Source organism: Medicago sativa, chromosome 5, assembly GCF_051527215.1.
Source record: "Medicago sativa cultivar Bolivia chromosome 5, Bolivia_mono, whole genome shotgun sequence".
Lineage (NCBI taxonomy): Eukaryota > Viridiplantae > Streptophyta > Magnoliopsida > Fabales > Fabaceae > Medicago > Medicago sativa.
In genome coordinates, this window is record NC_140753.1 from 33,954,463 (window position 1) to 33,969,899 (window position 15,437).

Sequence of the window (15,437 nt, forward strand, 5' to 3'; positions counted from 1 at the left end):
AATGACGTAATCCTAAACAAACCAAGCTTAAACCCTAATTTCTATGTAACCCTAATTTCTAATCTAGATTCACCGTCTTAACGTGGATTAACAATTATCAAACTGTGGAAGCGAAAGCGGAGGGTTTGATAATCGTTAATCCATCATCCCAAACATCAATTCATAAAGCGAGAGCGGAGTCTTGATGTTGGAACAAGTGAATCTAGACAATAATTGCAAAACAGTGAAATAGTCTTTGCAATTATTGAGACAAAGAGTAGTTTCAATCCTCTATGCATCTTCTAGTAATCATGTCAGCGAAATAGGCTTGGTTGCTAGAAGTAAACTCTCACCGGACTTTCATCGGAAAGGTGAGGGGCTAAGGGAAACTGGTCTTTAGAAATTAGTGTGTAAACCATGAAATTAGATGTTTAGGTCTTGCCTAGTGAAGGATTTGTCATTATGATGAACCAATGATCCCAAGGCTCTTTTATATTATTGTTATTTACTTTCAGCAATTAAACCCCTTTTTTTATAAACTTTTCTCTTCTAATCATTCTCTAAAAGTTAATTGAATTCACAACTCCCTAGCGGAACGATACTCTTCTTACTACTATTACTTCGATAGGCCGTGCACTTGCGGTTTGGCCCTATCAATGATCACAAACATCATATTCCTCACTCAACAACCATTCATACATCATCTCATAATCATATTAATCCATTCATAAAAGGTTGATAAGCAATAGGTTCTCAAAAATCATTTTTAATCAAATTCGTCTCTCAAAGTCAAAATATTTCAAGTAATTGAGCATTTAAGTCAAAACCAAGTAAACAAGCTCAATTGCCTATGCCATGTGTTCTCACAAGTCACATATATGTGCAGTAGAGGTTACATAAGCATTTCATCGGCCAAATACGATGAATTCTTGAAAAACTCAAATTTCGTCTCACTTTATCACTTTTCACAAAAATTCTCATTTTCAAAGCAAAACAAGTTACTACTTGATGAAACCAATCACAACCAATTTTAGAAATCATATGAACAATATACAACTTTAATCCCACCTCAAACTCCGGAGAAAAACGAGTTTTCGGAAAAATCAACGTTTGGACCGTTTTTATAAAAGTTAGACGATTTTCACAAATTTAAGTCCAAACTAATTCAAATCATGTTCCAGTATGATTAAAGGTATAAACAGATGTTAATTAAGTCCAAAGAAACATTTTAGAAGTATTGGATTGGTCCCCAAAAGCTCAAAACAAACAAAACAGAAAAACTGTTTCTGGGCAATTTCGCTATTAGCTCAATTTTCGCTATTAGCGAAAAAACTCCAGACAGTTTCGCTATTAGCGAAATTCTGGCGAATTTCTTCAGCAGTTACGGGTTTTCACACCATTTTCACCCAAAATCCCATTTTTCAAATCCCCCAGCTCCCAAACCAAGTTCCAAAAAGTGTTTATGGGTCAAAAGAGGTTCAATACACTTAAACAAACATGATTCAAGCATTAGGAAAAACAATATAGCTCATTTCATCAAAATCACAAAATTTTCTCAAAATACCAACATAACCACAAATCTCCTCATGAATCCATAAACAACGATTCCAGTTATACCAATTCGATTCTAACAGTTCAACAATCATCAACAACAACTAATGAACACGAATTCATGCACAATTAAACATCACAACCTCATTTCTCATCAAATTTGCTCAAGAACACAATATACCCATATTTATTCATTTCGTCATGTTAATTCACATACTCACATACAAATATCATGCAAATCATGTTCTCAAACATAACAACAACAATCATGCACGAATTCACAACATTTAGGTTCAATTCATCAATTTCACAAAATGGGTAAAAAGAAAAGGTTATGAAATTATGAGTGAAGCCTAACCCTCATACCTCTAGCACCAAGAATCTCTAACCCAAGCTTCAATTTAGCTCCTAGATGATGAATCCCCTCTTCTAGCTCTAACCCTTGTTCTTGTTCTTCTCTCTAGTCTCTATCTCTTCTCTTCTCAAATGAACAAATGTGGTAAAACCCTATTCCTCTACTAACATTAGTTTATATAGGCTCCCTTAATTGGGCTTAACTCACCACACCTTAATGGGCCTAACCCATTTCTATTCTAACACCCAAAAATGGTTTAACTCACTTAACGGTAAAACATCACACTAACGGTCACTTACCGGTAAATAAAATAATTACTACGCCCTCTCTAGTAACTTGGTGAAATAATAACTCTCACTAAGCACTAAAAATAATCCTCAACCAAAATTACAAAATTACCCTTACTCTCAAAATGACCAAAATGCCCCCAAGTCCAAAATGACTAAAATACCCTTCTAACACCGAATTCTACAATTCCCAACCAAAAATACACACAGAGGCAAATAATCACACATGAGCACATATAATACACATAAATAAATAATAAAATAAAACTAGCGAAAATCGGGCTGTTACATTGATAATGATGTTTTTGTTGCATCATGGGTGACGACCTTGAGGAGATTTGGTACCACATGCATATATGTGTCGAGTATAGGCGCATATCATTTTGGCATGAGTCTTATTTGTTGCATGTGAACGATGATTGTTGGTGATAAGTGTGTTTGATGAGTACATACTTGTAATATTTGGAATGGTTGTGTGAATGTGTATATTGAAGTTAATTGCTTATGTAAATTATTTGAGACTTGATTTGATTCATTTATGTCAAACTGTTTATGTTGATTATGATTGCTGTGAAGCTAACCCTCAGTGGTTTTCACCGCCTACCTGTTTGTATGAATGGGTAGACGGAGTGCAGGAGTAGTTTGCTTTTGGTGAGTGCTTGGATAGCGGGAGCTAATCTCCGTTATCGTTTCTTGGAGTCTTAGATTAGGCTCTGATTAGGCGTCGGTCTTATGTTTCGTTGAACTTATTTTATTATTGAGATTTTAACCACTTGTCGGGATTTGGAGAATTTATATGATGATGTGTATTGATCGCATGGCATGTATACTTTGGAGATGTATGATTTATATTCGTTGCGACTATTGAGGAATTTTATATATGCATGTTTTTTTGGATTTTTGTTGAAGACGTAGCGTCTATTTCTTGAATATATTCTTTATTCGCGTGTTTTATCGCTTAAGTAGAAATAGGGCGTTACACTTGTTATCTTTGAAATCTTTTCAAAGTGATTGGAATCTACATTTTGATGAATGTAGAACAATGCCTTGCAATCTTTCTTTTTCTGCTCCTTGAATGCAGCACTTTGAACATCTGTTGCTTTTGGAGCAAGATCTTCATATCCATTCTCCACCAATTCAAGAACATCTTACACACCAAAGAGTGATTTCATCAATGCACTCCACCTCTCCCAGTTCTTCCCATCAATAACCACTATGTTTGTACCAAAACCTCCATTGTTGGCCATTATTGCATTGCACGAAGCCTATGAATCTTCACACTTCACTCGTGTTTCCCAGAAAATTCCCAGAAAATTCACCCCTCACAATATCTCTCGTGTTTCCCTGAATGGTAACCCAAGGATCTAGATGCCAATTATTAGCGCAACTATGGTTTCTTCATGCACAAGCAATCTAAAATTAGGGTTTCTAATGAAGGAGATGAAGTTAGTTATGGTGGTTAGGGTTTGTTATGGATTGATGAAAGAGAGAAGATAATATTGGAAAGTTGTTATTCTCATTGGATTGTGAAATTGAGTTACAAGCAAGTATTTATATGCAATGACTTAGAGAGAAAGTCTCTTGTAACTACCTAACAAGCTTATCCAAACAAAACAAGCTAAACTCTTACGCATTTGTTAATCATGATTATGGATTAAAACACACAAACTAATACACGTGACAATGTTGTGTTAGTGTCAAACACCAACATGTATCGGATACCGAACACGCATAGTGCTACGAATCAATATGATATGTTGACGCCTTGGTGCTATGTTGTGTTCGTGTCAAATACAGACATATGTCGGATACCGAACACTCCTTGGTGCTATGTATCCATATAATCTGTGTTGATTTCCTCCTGTCCCTCCAAACTCTCTTGCAAGGAAAGAATTTTCTCCAAATTACTGACCACCTCTCCCATAGTTGGCCTTTCTGAACTCTTGCTAGCCAAGCACTTAACACCAATTTCCACAAAGGCCATTAAGCATTCTTGCCCTATTTTTCCTTCTAAACAAGAATCAACCAATTTATCAATAGTTCCACTTTGGTAACAACTCAAGGCCCATTCTACCAAACCAACTTTCTCATTTTCCTCTTCCACTGCCAGAGAATTCACTGCTGGTCTTCCACTCAACACTTCAAACAAAACCACCCCAAATGAATAAACATCACTTTTTTCACTTACTTTTCTTCTCTTATAGTACTCAGGGTCTAAATATCCAAATGTACCTTTAACCTCGGTGCTAACATGAGTGTGGTAAATAGAGTTAACCATTCTAGACAACCCAAAATCTGCAACCTTCGGTACCAAATTCTGATCCAATAATATGTTCGACGACTTTATATCACGATGAATCACTGGATTCTTTCTACCTGTATGAAGGTAATGGATTCCTCTAGCTGCACCAACACAAATCTCTAGTCTTTTATTCCATGAAAGTGGTTGCTTCTGTTTCTTGTATAAATGATCACAAAGTGGACCTTGATCCATGTATTCATACACAAGTATAAGTTCAATGCTCTCTTGGCAGTAGCCCAACAATGACACTAAATTCATGTGATAAAATGAATGAAAATTGATCTCATTTTGAAATTCCTTAAGTCCTTGCCGTGAACTTGGTTTTGCGCGCTTTATCGCCACATTAGTCGCTCCATCAAGCATGATGATTCCTTTGTATACCTTTCCAAAACCACCTTCACCAATTACAAGATCATCACTGAAGTTATTTGTTGCTGATATAATCTCTGCTAAAGTGAATTGATAACAATTACCTGATATCACTTTTACTTGAATCTTTTCTTCACCTTTTGCAGTAGAATTCAAAGTTCCCCTTTTTATTACTGTCCACCCTTTTCTTCTAAGAATGAAAAATGTTATGAAAAGTCCCAAAGAGGAACCTAAAGTACTGGCTACAACAACAATAAAAATTGGAAATTTATTCTTATTGTGTAATCTTTCATTCTTCAATTGGAAACTTGCAGCAAGATTAAAATTGCTATCACTTAACTTGATAATCTCAACACCATTCAATATAGCATCAGCATACTTTGGTTTTGACTCCAAATTAGGATGAAGTGAGATCAACATAGTCTCTACAGAAACCATTACAACATAGTCTCTATACAAAGGAGTAAAAGGTTCACCAGCCAAAGCAACTAAATCCAATTTCTCCTCTGCTGTCTGGTTGTTTATATAAACACCAAACACCCTCTGATTAATATCTGTTACCGACATCGATATCTCACAGAAATGAAGCCTAACAAGGTACTTGAATCCAGAATCAACACTAAATGACCATGTTAGATTGTACCTCATGTTGGAATCACCATTGCTACCACTCATTGTTCTTGCAGACCAATATAATTCTTCAGGTGCTGAATAGTTATAGTCATTTGAATCGAGAAAACGTTGATTCATATTACTAGCACCCTTACAGTTAAGAGTAGTTCCAGCTTGTGAACCAGATATGTAGTTGATATCATCTAACCATGACCCAAATGCATTTTTACTATTACCCATGTTGACCATGTAAAGCTTCTCAAAAGCATATTCAGCGTTGATAATAAGCGATTCTTTGTGTCCAAGGTAAGGAACATGAACCTTGTAATTTGAAGCATGAGAGAATAATTTGTTAGGTACTGAGAATATTTCAATTCCATTTATAAAAGCAAAAGCTTTGTGAATTTGAGGAGATGGAGTGAAAGTAATGTTGAGTTTCTTTTCATTGATGTTAACAAAGAAATCCTTGGTAATATAAGGTGAGTTGATTTCTTCTGAAGCAAGTAATGGATTAAAATTGTTAACAAGAGTGTAAGGACCGGATTTGACCGAAAAATAGGAATTGGAATTTGAATACTCTATTGGTAAATATGAAGTTGAGAGAAAGTATAAACGAATGAATTTAAGGCCTTTGGAAGAGAAAGGGAATGAGTAGGTCAATGGAGAATGATGAATTATTCTTGCAGTTGAATATGGGATTTTTGGTGCTACTTCGTATGTGTTTGAGAGTAAGTTTGTTGTTGATGAAGTTGTGTCATATGGTTGAGGTAAGAAAGGTGTTCCAATGTCTCCTATCCAATTTACACCATTGTATGTTGATGATCCAGATGAACCACAGTTAAGGAGGATTTTGTCTGAAGGGATGTTTGTAGAATCATCACAAGATGTTAAATGAATGAAGAAAAAGAAGAAGAACAATATTAAGAGGTGTCTAAGGATAGTTGCAAATCTAGATGACACTGTTATGTGAGTTTCCTTCATGTTTGAGATTTAAGGGAGGAGTAATGTTTGGTTTACTTCTATGTTATCTTAAGATCAAAAAAATTCATTTTGCTTGGCCTAACTTTTTTGTATTGAAAGTTCTGTTTTTGTTTTATTTCTTATACTCAAGTAACATCATATCTTAATAATAAAAGACTTTATTAGGAAAAACTCAAGTCAAAAAATATTAGTAATAAGAGTTTTGATAAGAGTAAGGTGTCACATCTCGTCTTATAAGTCAGTTTTATAAGAGTGATCAACAATCGATGTAAAGTTTTAATATGGTATTAGAATTTATCGATTAAGATGTATTGAAAAAATCAAGTCTCACATGATATGATATCCCTCTTGCCTTACAAACTAGTTTTTGTAAAATTTAGTTAAATATGATATAAAAAACTAGCAGATATATGAAAGTGCAAATAAGTTCATACTTTTTTTTTTTTTTGACACAATTAGTTTATACCTTTTTTTTAGGAAAGTTCGTACCTTTTTTTTTTAAAGATAAAGTTCATACTTTTTTTTTTAAAGATAAAGTTCATACTTTTTGTTGAGTGTGTATAAATGTTCATACTTTTTTTTTTAAAGATAAAGTTCATACTTTTTGTTGAGTGTGTAGAAATGTTTGTATATTTATTTATTTTTATCTTTTGACTTTGACTATTTAATGGGTCAATGTTTTGTTACCCACCAAAAACCATGTCACCAAATCCAATCTATGAAAAATAATTTCACACAAGGTCTTGAAATTCTTAGTCTAACACAAAATAAGACCGATGTAGAATACAAACAAAAATGTTTAATTGGACAGTTAGTCACGTAACTAATTTATGAGTTTCATTTTGGTCTCATAATTTCTAAAACGTTTATATTAGTTCTTTATTTTCATTCATCTATGTTAGTCAAAATAATCTGTTCCATTAGTTTTTTGAATAAAATAAAACGTTAAGTCCAGGACACGAGGACGTTGAGGTGGTCTTTTCAACATTTTCTTTTGTTTGATGTAATGCCTAGGAGCTGTATACAGTTTAGTTTGATGACTTATTTTAATGATTTAATCTTGATGTAATGAATCAATAATTTATGAAGTTATGATTATCCTTTATCTGCAAAGTTGTGATTATCCTTATGTTCTGCACTTTATTTGAATCCTTAATTTGATCAACTGAAAACAAATTTCATTGCTTGTGGAGTTATTCATAAACATTGTTCAATTCAAAATCGGCATAACAATGGCATTCATTTAATAATGACAGTACATTACTCCCAAACAAAGTTTTGTTGATCTACTTCAAATACGTATTTCATGTGACACTGATAGTGTGCAAAGAAGTATCGTCCCTAACACCAAGCAAACGCAAACCCCAAAACATATTAATATGAATATCACCAAAATCATCAACCTCTTTCTTGTGTTCTCCAATTCATTCTTTAAGTCCAAAATTTTTTTTCTAAAGCTTTACAATCTTCAAATCCCTATCATCATTTACATCTTCATCAACTAATTTAAAGAAACTACAACCTTATCAGCATGGGCGGATCTAGCTTGAAACATGGTGTGGCATGTGCCACACCAGATTATTGCCCAACAAGGTAATATATAACATAATTTGACAACATTTTCACAAATTAAGGTGCGGCGCAGTGGTAGGATGCCTTTTAACCATTGTCATGTCTGCGGTTCAATTCCCTGTGCCTCCGTTTTTAACTTTTTTTAAGAAGAAAACCATATTTTAACAAGAAAATCATCAAAAAAAGTGGTGGACGGGATTCGAACATGAGACTCAGAATTGAAACAGTCTTACCTTAGCCCTTTGGCTGACTCAGAATTGAAACAGTCTTACCTTAGCCCTTTGGCTGTAGTGTTTTTGTTTTTTCTGTTTAATTTTCTCATTACCAATATATATATCGTATTATAAATTTTTGCCACACCAAATCATCATGTCTAGATCCGCCCCTTATCAGGTGGCATTTAGAGTGGGTAGAAGGAATTCTTTCCCACCATGGATATATGTTGTTGTAATATTGGAGTACTGTTAAGTTAATTGTTATAACTATAACGCATTCGAGCGTACTTGGTTTGTATTGAAGTTGTTCAAGAATATCTAGAGTGTTGTCAATGAACATGTTATATGTAATTTGGCTAGTTGTTGGATTAAAATTTGTTAAGGTTTCATGAATATGGATGAGTTTCCTTGAATATTGAATAAATAAGTTGTTGTGAAGCTTATGCATGTAAACTCTTTCCAGACTACAATATGGATTATTTTTCTTGTTGTATTGATGATTTTGTTGTTATTTACACCCACCCTCCGGTCACTATTATAAGCAACATTTTTTATTTTAGATTCACTCATTAAACATTATATGTGGTCTATAATAAAGATCATATACATTATTAATTGAACGAATTTAAAATACAAAGTTTTGCTTATAATAGTGACTGGAGGGTGTATTTCATTGACACCAAATGAAATTGCATTACATGTTTTCCTTTTTAATTTTCTTTTAAATTAATATGGTTGGTAAAAAAAGTATTCGAAAAATGTTTTTTTTAATAAAATATTTTTTAAAATAAAATATTCATCTTAAAAATATAAATAAATACAATAAAATATTTTTTAAAAAAAAGAAGACATATTTTCACTTCAACACATGAGCTATAAATATCATTTTTCTAAATACAATAGCCTTCTCATTCCAGACAATTGTTCCATCAATAACAGAACAACAGTAATAGGACAAGCTAAAAAGTACTGCACTTTATTTTTTCAAAGACTTTTCAGAACTTTTGACTGTCAATTATCAAACCACTGCCACGTTTCGAAAGCATACTGGTAGAAGAAGACACATGGATCATAGAAAACAAACTAGTTCTACTCTGGTTCGAAACCAAACTAGTGCCAATTTTCAAGCAGTGCAGCATTTTAAACTTGTGTCAAATTTCAAATAGGGAAATGATATTTGAACATCCATTTATTGACAACTTTTGCAACAACTTTCTCTCTCATACTCACATTACTTTTTACTTTATCTCTCTATTGCTATGGTTTCCGTGCCAATACCACTTTTTTCTTTGTAAAATATGATTGTCAAATAAGTTATCACCAAATTGATTGTTCAAATAACACTCCCCTTTCAAATAATTGAGTGAGATACTTGATTAAAATGATTAAGTGTTTCCTCTTTGCTTTTAAAATGAGTATCCCTTTAATAAAAAAATTATTTAAAAAATAATGTGATTTTCAGTTTTCAATACAATTTTTTTCCCAAATGTATATTTCAATTAATAATACACTCACTATTTCTAAAGTATACCTTTTTATTAGTGAAAAATAAATCAATAGTTAATAAAGATGATTTAGTAAAGTAACAATTCTCTTTCTTTTAATAATTGCATTTCTTAATATATATACGTAAATATCTTACATGACATTCATTTTAAACAAACCAATGAGTATTATGTACTAATATTAAAAAATTATAAATAATTGATGTGCATGCGTGGAAACCAATTAAATACCAAAAAATATATGTCTCTATTGTGAATGTTCTTGCTAAACAAAAATAATATATTAGTTTTCAATTTTAACAATCATTATTAATTTAAAAACGTAATTAACGATGTTTTCAATTATACCAAAAAATAATTGATGTTTGCATTCACAACCTTAACTTTGAAAAAATGGATCTCAACTATTAACACTGCATTTTCCAATTGCAATTTAAAACTTTAAAGAGCTTAACCATTTTTTTTTTAAATGAGCCTTTTAATTAACGAAAAAAATTTGATTAAGGAAGTGGTTTAAAGAAATCTATATAATATAAATTTACGACCTGTTTTATAGCCCTTTATGGAAATAATTTTCTTCAATTCTATTCTTGACATGTGTCACCATATTTCATTGTTTTCAATTTCATTCTACTAATGACATGTGGCACTCTAATGTTCTTCCATTCTCAAGCATTTGCACTATTACACCATAATGCTTCTCAAATGCTAACTCTCACCATAATCATTCAAGCCTAAATTGGTAATGTTATTATAAATGGTAGTTTTTTAATTTTAAATGACATATTAGCTTAATTTTAAATGGTTATTTTCAATTTCAAATTAAAATCCAATAATAAATAATCAAATTTAAATTGTAAATAAAAAGAATAAATTTTTTGAGAACATGTAAATTCATATCCCTTCGCAGTCTCACCACAAAAAAAATCAATTAGTTAATGGAGCGTTAAGAAATTTATTTATTTTTTTATGCAAGGAAAGTTAAGAAATGTTCTAACTCTTTCAATAAAAAAAAAAGTAATAGTTTAGGAAGAATATGATGATAATAATGTTAATAGTTTTGTTAGAAAAAAAGTAATAACAATAATAATAAAAATATGTATCATGGTATGCTTTTGTGATACCAGTATATGTTATGCTTTTGTAATAATTAAGTTTCCAAATTACAATAAAAAAAACCGTCTTTCTTTCATTGTTAGTTATATTAAGAATATAATTTTACAATAAAACATATTATTTTTTCTTTTTTGAGGAAACAATTATTGTTAGTTATATTAGGAATATATTTTTGTAGTGCTTCCTTTGACTATGATTAATTAAAATAGAAATGTATTGCTTAATGATAGTAGCATATTTTTAATAAAAAAAATTAAAATACATTGCTTAATGGCTAAGATAGGACCTCAAATACAATTGGTTAAGCTAAATATTGTAATTTTACGAAATTAGACAGTAAAATCTAATATAAATTAGGGGCTAGCAAATTCTCCACATCACAACTCCAATTTTCTTTTTTTCCTTCCTGTATCCTTACTTTTTCTATATGTTTGTCTTCGTGTCTCTCTTTACAAACCAAATGGCTCCGAAAATCGATCATGTTTCGATTGTTTTGATTTTATTTTTATTTCAATCAACTAAACAATGTTGTTTTAATTCCTTATTTATTTTCCTTTTTTTTCCATTTTTTCTATCTTTTTTTTTTGTTGAAAAAATACAGTTTTTATTTTTTCAACTCTTTCTTTGAATCAAATAGGGCACTCACTTAATGAATTGTCACCGATATCTCTCATTCAAAAAAAGAAATTTTGAGTATCATTGTTCGATTCATGTGATTACAGTGTTCTTTTAATTGCTTATCTTTTTATATTTTTTTTGTGTTTTTTATTTTATTTTCTGAAAAAGTGATGTTTTTATTTTTATCATTTTTTTTATTGAATCAAATATGACACTCATTTATTGAATCGTCCCCAATATCTCGCATTCAAAAAAACAAAATTGGAGTATATGTTCAAGTCATGTGCCTATGATTTTGTGAGATATTTTTTATATGATTTTGTGAGATCTTTTTTTATATAGTACATGAATTCCTCAAAGAATCAATTTTTAGTTTTTTTTTTCCTTTCAATTTGAATCAACTCACTGTGAATATAGGTTTTGATTCATTGATTTTTTTCATTGTTATTGCTATTTGATTCATTGAGTTTTTTCTTTTGACTGTTATTGTTGTTTTATAAATGTTTCGATCAACTCGCTCATCAATTGAATTCGTTCTCAATATCCCTATTCAAATAAAGAAATTTGGAGATTCGCTGTTTGAATCATGTGCCTTGTGAAATCTTTTTTATATAGTAGATAATTTTGTTTTTTTTTTTAGTTTTTTTTTGTTAATTTTTGGCTCAATCAATTATGTATGCAAATAGCATTCAAGACAAAGATTAAAGAATCAATTGTGTCAACTAATTTTAAAGGGATATATTTTGCATTTAATGACAAGGAAGAAAAATGAAATATGTGTTCTAAATTAGTAAAATTCAAAGAAAAATATGTTCCTCAAATATATTAATATATTATTATATCACTTTACTCATAAGTTTGTATTATTATTTCCTCAAAAAAAAAGTTCTTATAAGTTTGTATTATTTTTTTGAAGGATATAAGTTTGTCTTATTATTTCCTCAAAAAAAATGTTTCTATTATTATTCGAGTGGACTTGATTGTTTCTTGATCTAAGTTGGTATTATTATTCTACTGGACTTAACAGTTTCTTATCTAAAAATATATCAGACATTATCTTGATAGTGTTTTAATATGGTAGAGATCTGGTAGTATCTCTTAAATAAGTAAATAATATTTGCATTAATATCTTACCAAACAAACTATTCAAGAATTATAAAAACTTTACCATATAATTTAATTACATTTAATATTTTTTATATTTTTCTTCGGTCAACACGAGATACTATCCCCTCTCAAAAAACAATGGAAACTATTTTATTTTATTTTATTGTTGTAAACAGTAATAAAATCAAATTACCCCTGAAATATGTCTACAAACTTGATCTCAAGATTATAATAATTTTACTTCACACATTCCTATCACCCTTTTTCATTTGTTTAGGTGTCTATTGTTTCTTTTTTTTGCTGTTTACAATCAAATGACACTCAAATATCATTTCATACATTGGAAAAAAAAAATAGTTCACCTATGACTTGTGAGAGATAAAACAAAGATAAACATCCTTACTCATTGAAAATTGTTTTGGTGGATGACAATATTGTTTTAAGGTTTTTTTTTTTTTTTTGTGGAACTAATTATTTTGATGATTTTCTTTCTCTAGGTGGAAGTTTTCAAAGGGGTAGTAACATGATATATGTATGTATGAATTATATGTTAAGATATAGAAGGAAAATTGGTGATCGAGTAGAGAGGGAGAACATTTCTAATACTTTAAAAACAAATATCTCTAGCAATTTGTTGTCAACAAGTGATAAGGATCAATCACTAATAAAATTAGATAATTTTATCATCACAAAATTATTATATGTTAATTTAAGACACAACAGCGAGTCCATAAATATTTTAGAAATGTAAAACTGCATATTAGAACTTTCCAATTACACTCATGAAATTTCTCATGATTAATGCTTTTAAATTAATGTATATATGACATTAAATGTGTTTGATTGTTATTTCTTTAGTAATATCATTAAAATGGTTTATTGGTATATAACATAAAATAAAATAGGTAAATCTATATTTTTATTATAAATATTTGACTTGATGATTTTTGATAGTACACATGTCATGCTAAAATTTTAAGGAGTATTTAATGTTCTTTTTATTTAAGGCATTATGTATATGAGTCATCTCACTTATATGTTTCTCATATTAACTCTTTCCTACAATGTAGTATTTTAACTCACACTTGACACATTAACATTTCTCCATTAAGTGTCAGGATCTCTGTGTCTGTGATCCATCACCAAGAACCACTCCGGCCCCCCACAATATTGAACTGGGATGTGATACCACCGTTGGAATTTTTGAGAGAGCCTACACTGGTGTAAATCGAGAATTTGGAGAAAGAGCAACCACAAAAGTGAGAATTGTAAATCACAATGCTTATACTTTCTATTCACTTTTCTTTATCGGTTCTTTGCTTCTTTTTTCAATAGTTATTTGCTAATATTTTATGAAATTGAGAAATATCTTGATTTTCAAATGATATTCCAAGGTCCTTTAGGAAAAACAAAATGATATTCCATGGTTTAATCAATGTTTTTTTAAAAACCTTTATCCTTAATAATAATCATTAATAGTAGGTTATGTATTGTTGTTTTTTCTGTGCCTATCATGTTTCTAACTATGGAACTATCATGTTTTATTTTTCAGGGTGAAAAGATTCAAGTTTCTGTTAGGCTCGCTTACTCTTATACATAAGTATGAAAAAAACTGAGTTAGGGTTAAAAGATTCATGTCACTGTAACAGGAGATCACAAATTTGTATTTTAGTTGCATCTATTTCATATTCCAAACAATTCAATTGTTTGTTTCATGTGTTATAGTCTGTATCTATTTTTTGTTCTTTTCAATATGTTTGTTAGGTATATTATGAATCTCCTCTCCTACAGATACAATAAAGAATCAATAGAATGCAAAATATACATGGCGTGTCTTCTTTACATTCTCACCAAACTTTACATGTGGCATCAATTTGTGCAATAATTTTTATTAAATAATTTTAATCCATTGACAATTGTTACATTAACTCAGTCACTTGTTTTAATTAATTTCTTTAAAATGTTCCTTAAATAATAATAAATTTAAAATATGTTAATCCCTTGACACTTTTAAGATATATCAAAACAATTTAATAATTGTACAAAAAAATTCAATTTAATAAAATTGTGTTATTCCCTTGACATTTGAAAATATTAGTCCCTCTATACATAAGAAAAGTTACACACGACACTACAAAGTTGAGACATAAACATATAAAATAAACATATTCATGTCTTACAATTATAAAAACCCAAATTTAATCTAAACTATAAATAGTTGGGACTTTTTCCAAAACCAAAATATTAAACTTTTAATCATGTGTAGCTTAACCTTAACCTTCTAATTCAGGTGTCGAATTTTCAATGATCCACATTAAGTTAAAAAAATCAATAAAAATTAAAAATTAATTTTTCTTTTGAGGAAATAAATTGAAAATTATAATAATTACACATGAATTTGATTTTTTTTTCCTACAAGGAAACAAATGGATATGCAATAATGCAAGCATTTAAAGTTTGCAAAACTAAATGAAATTTTTTATTGGCCTTTAATATTGAAATATTTGAATTAAAATGTTTGCAAAGCCTTAAATGAGGATTACAAGAAAGCAAATCAGAATATATTTCTTTCTTCTTCTCTGCCAAAACAAATCGCACAACTTCTATTGCTTTCTTTCACTATTGTTCGTCATATTTTCTCTTTTCTTTTTTCACTTTTTTGAAGTTTTAATTTCTATGGATTTTAAATTTTCGCTATATAAAACACTTTTGACTTTCACTTTGTTTTGGTTTTTTTTCCTTTCACCATTCTAAATGCATGTAAAATAAGTGTAGAATGACAAGTTTAAAAAATTGGTCAAACCAGATGTGTTCATATATATTTGGATCTTCCCTAAAAAAGAATTATATATATATATATATATGGAT

At 30.1% G+C, this 15,437-nt stretch overlaps 1 protein-coding gene and 1 long non-coding RNA gene across 2 annotated transcripts; one reads left to right on the forward strand and one right to left on the reverse strand.

Annotated features, from left to right (window-relative positions):
- Positions 1-3,666: 3,666 nt before the first annotated feature.
- Positions 3,667-6,540, reverse strand: LOC146921939 (receptor-like protein kinase FERONIA). Its single transcript, XM_085715151.1, has 2 exons — positions 4,948-6,540; positions 3,667-4,869 (listed from the first exon to the last, which is right to left on the reverse strand). Exons 1-2 carry the CDS (start codon positions 6,434-6,436, stop codon positions 4,001-4,003), a joined length of 2,358 nt encoding a protein of 785 aa, XP_085571277.1. The 5' UTR covers positions 6,437-6,540; the 3' UTR covers positions 3,667-4,000.
- Positions 6,541-11,220: 4,680 nt separating this feature from the next.
- LOC146921940 (uncharacterized) lies at positions 11,221-14,342 on the forward strand. Its single transcript, XR_015012282.1, has 2 exons — positions 11,221-13,828; positions 14,122-14,342. It is a non-coding gene; the product is annotated as an uncharacterized LOC146921940 (long non-coding RNA).
- Positions 14,343-15,437: the final 1,095 nt, after the last annotated feature.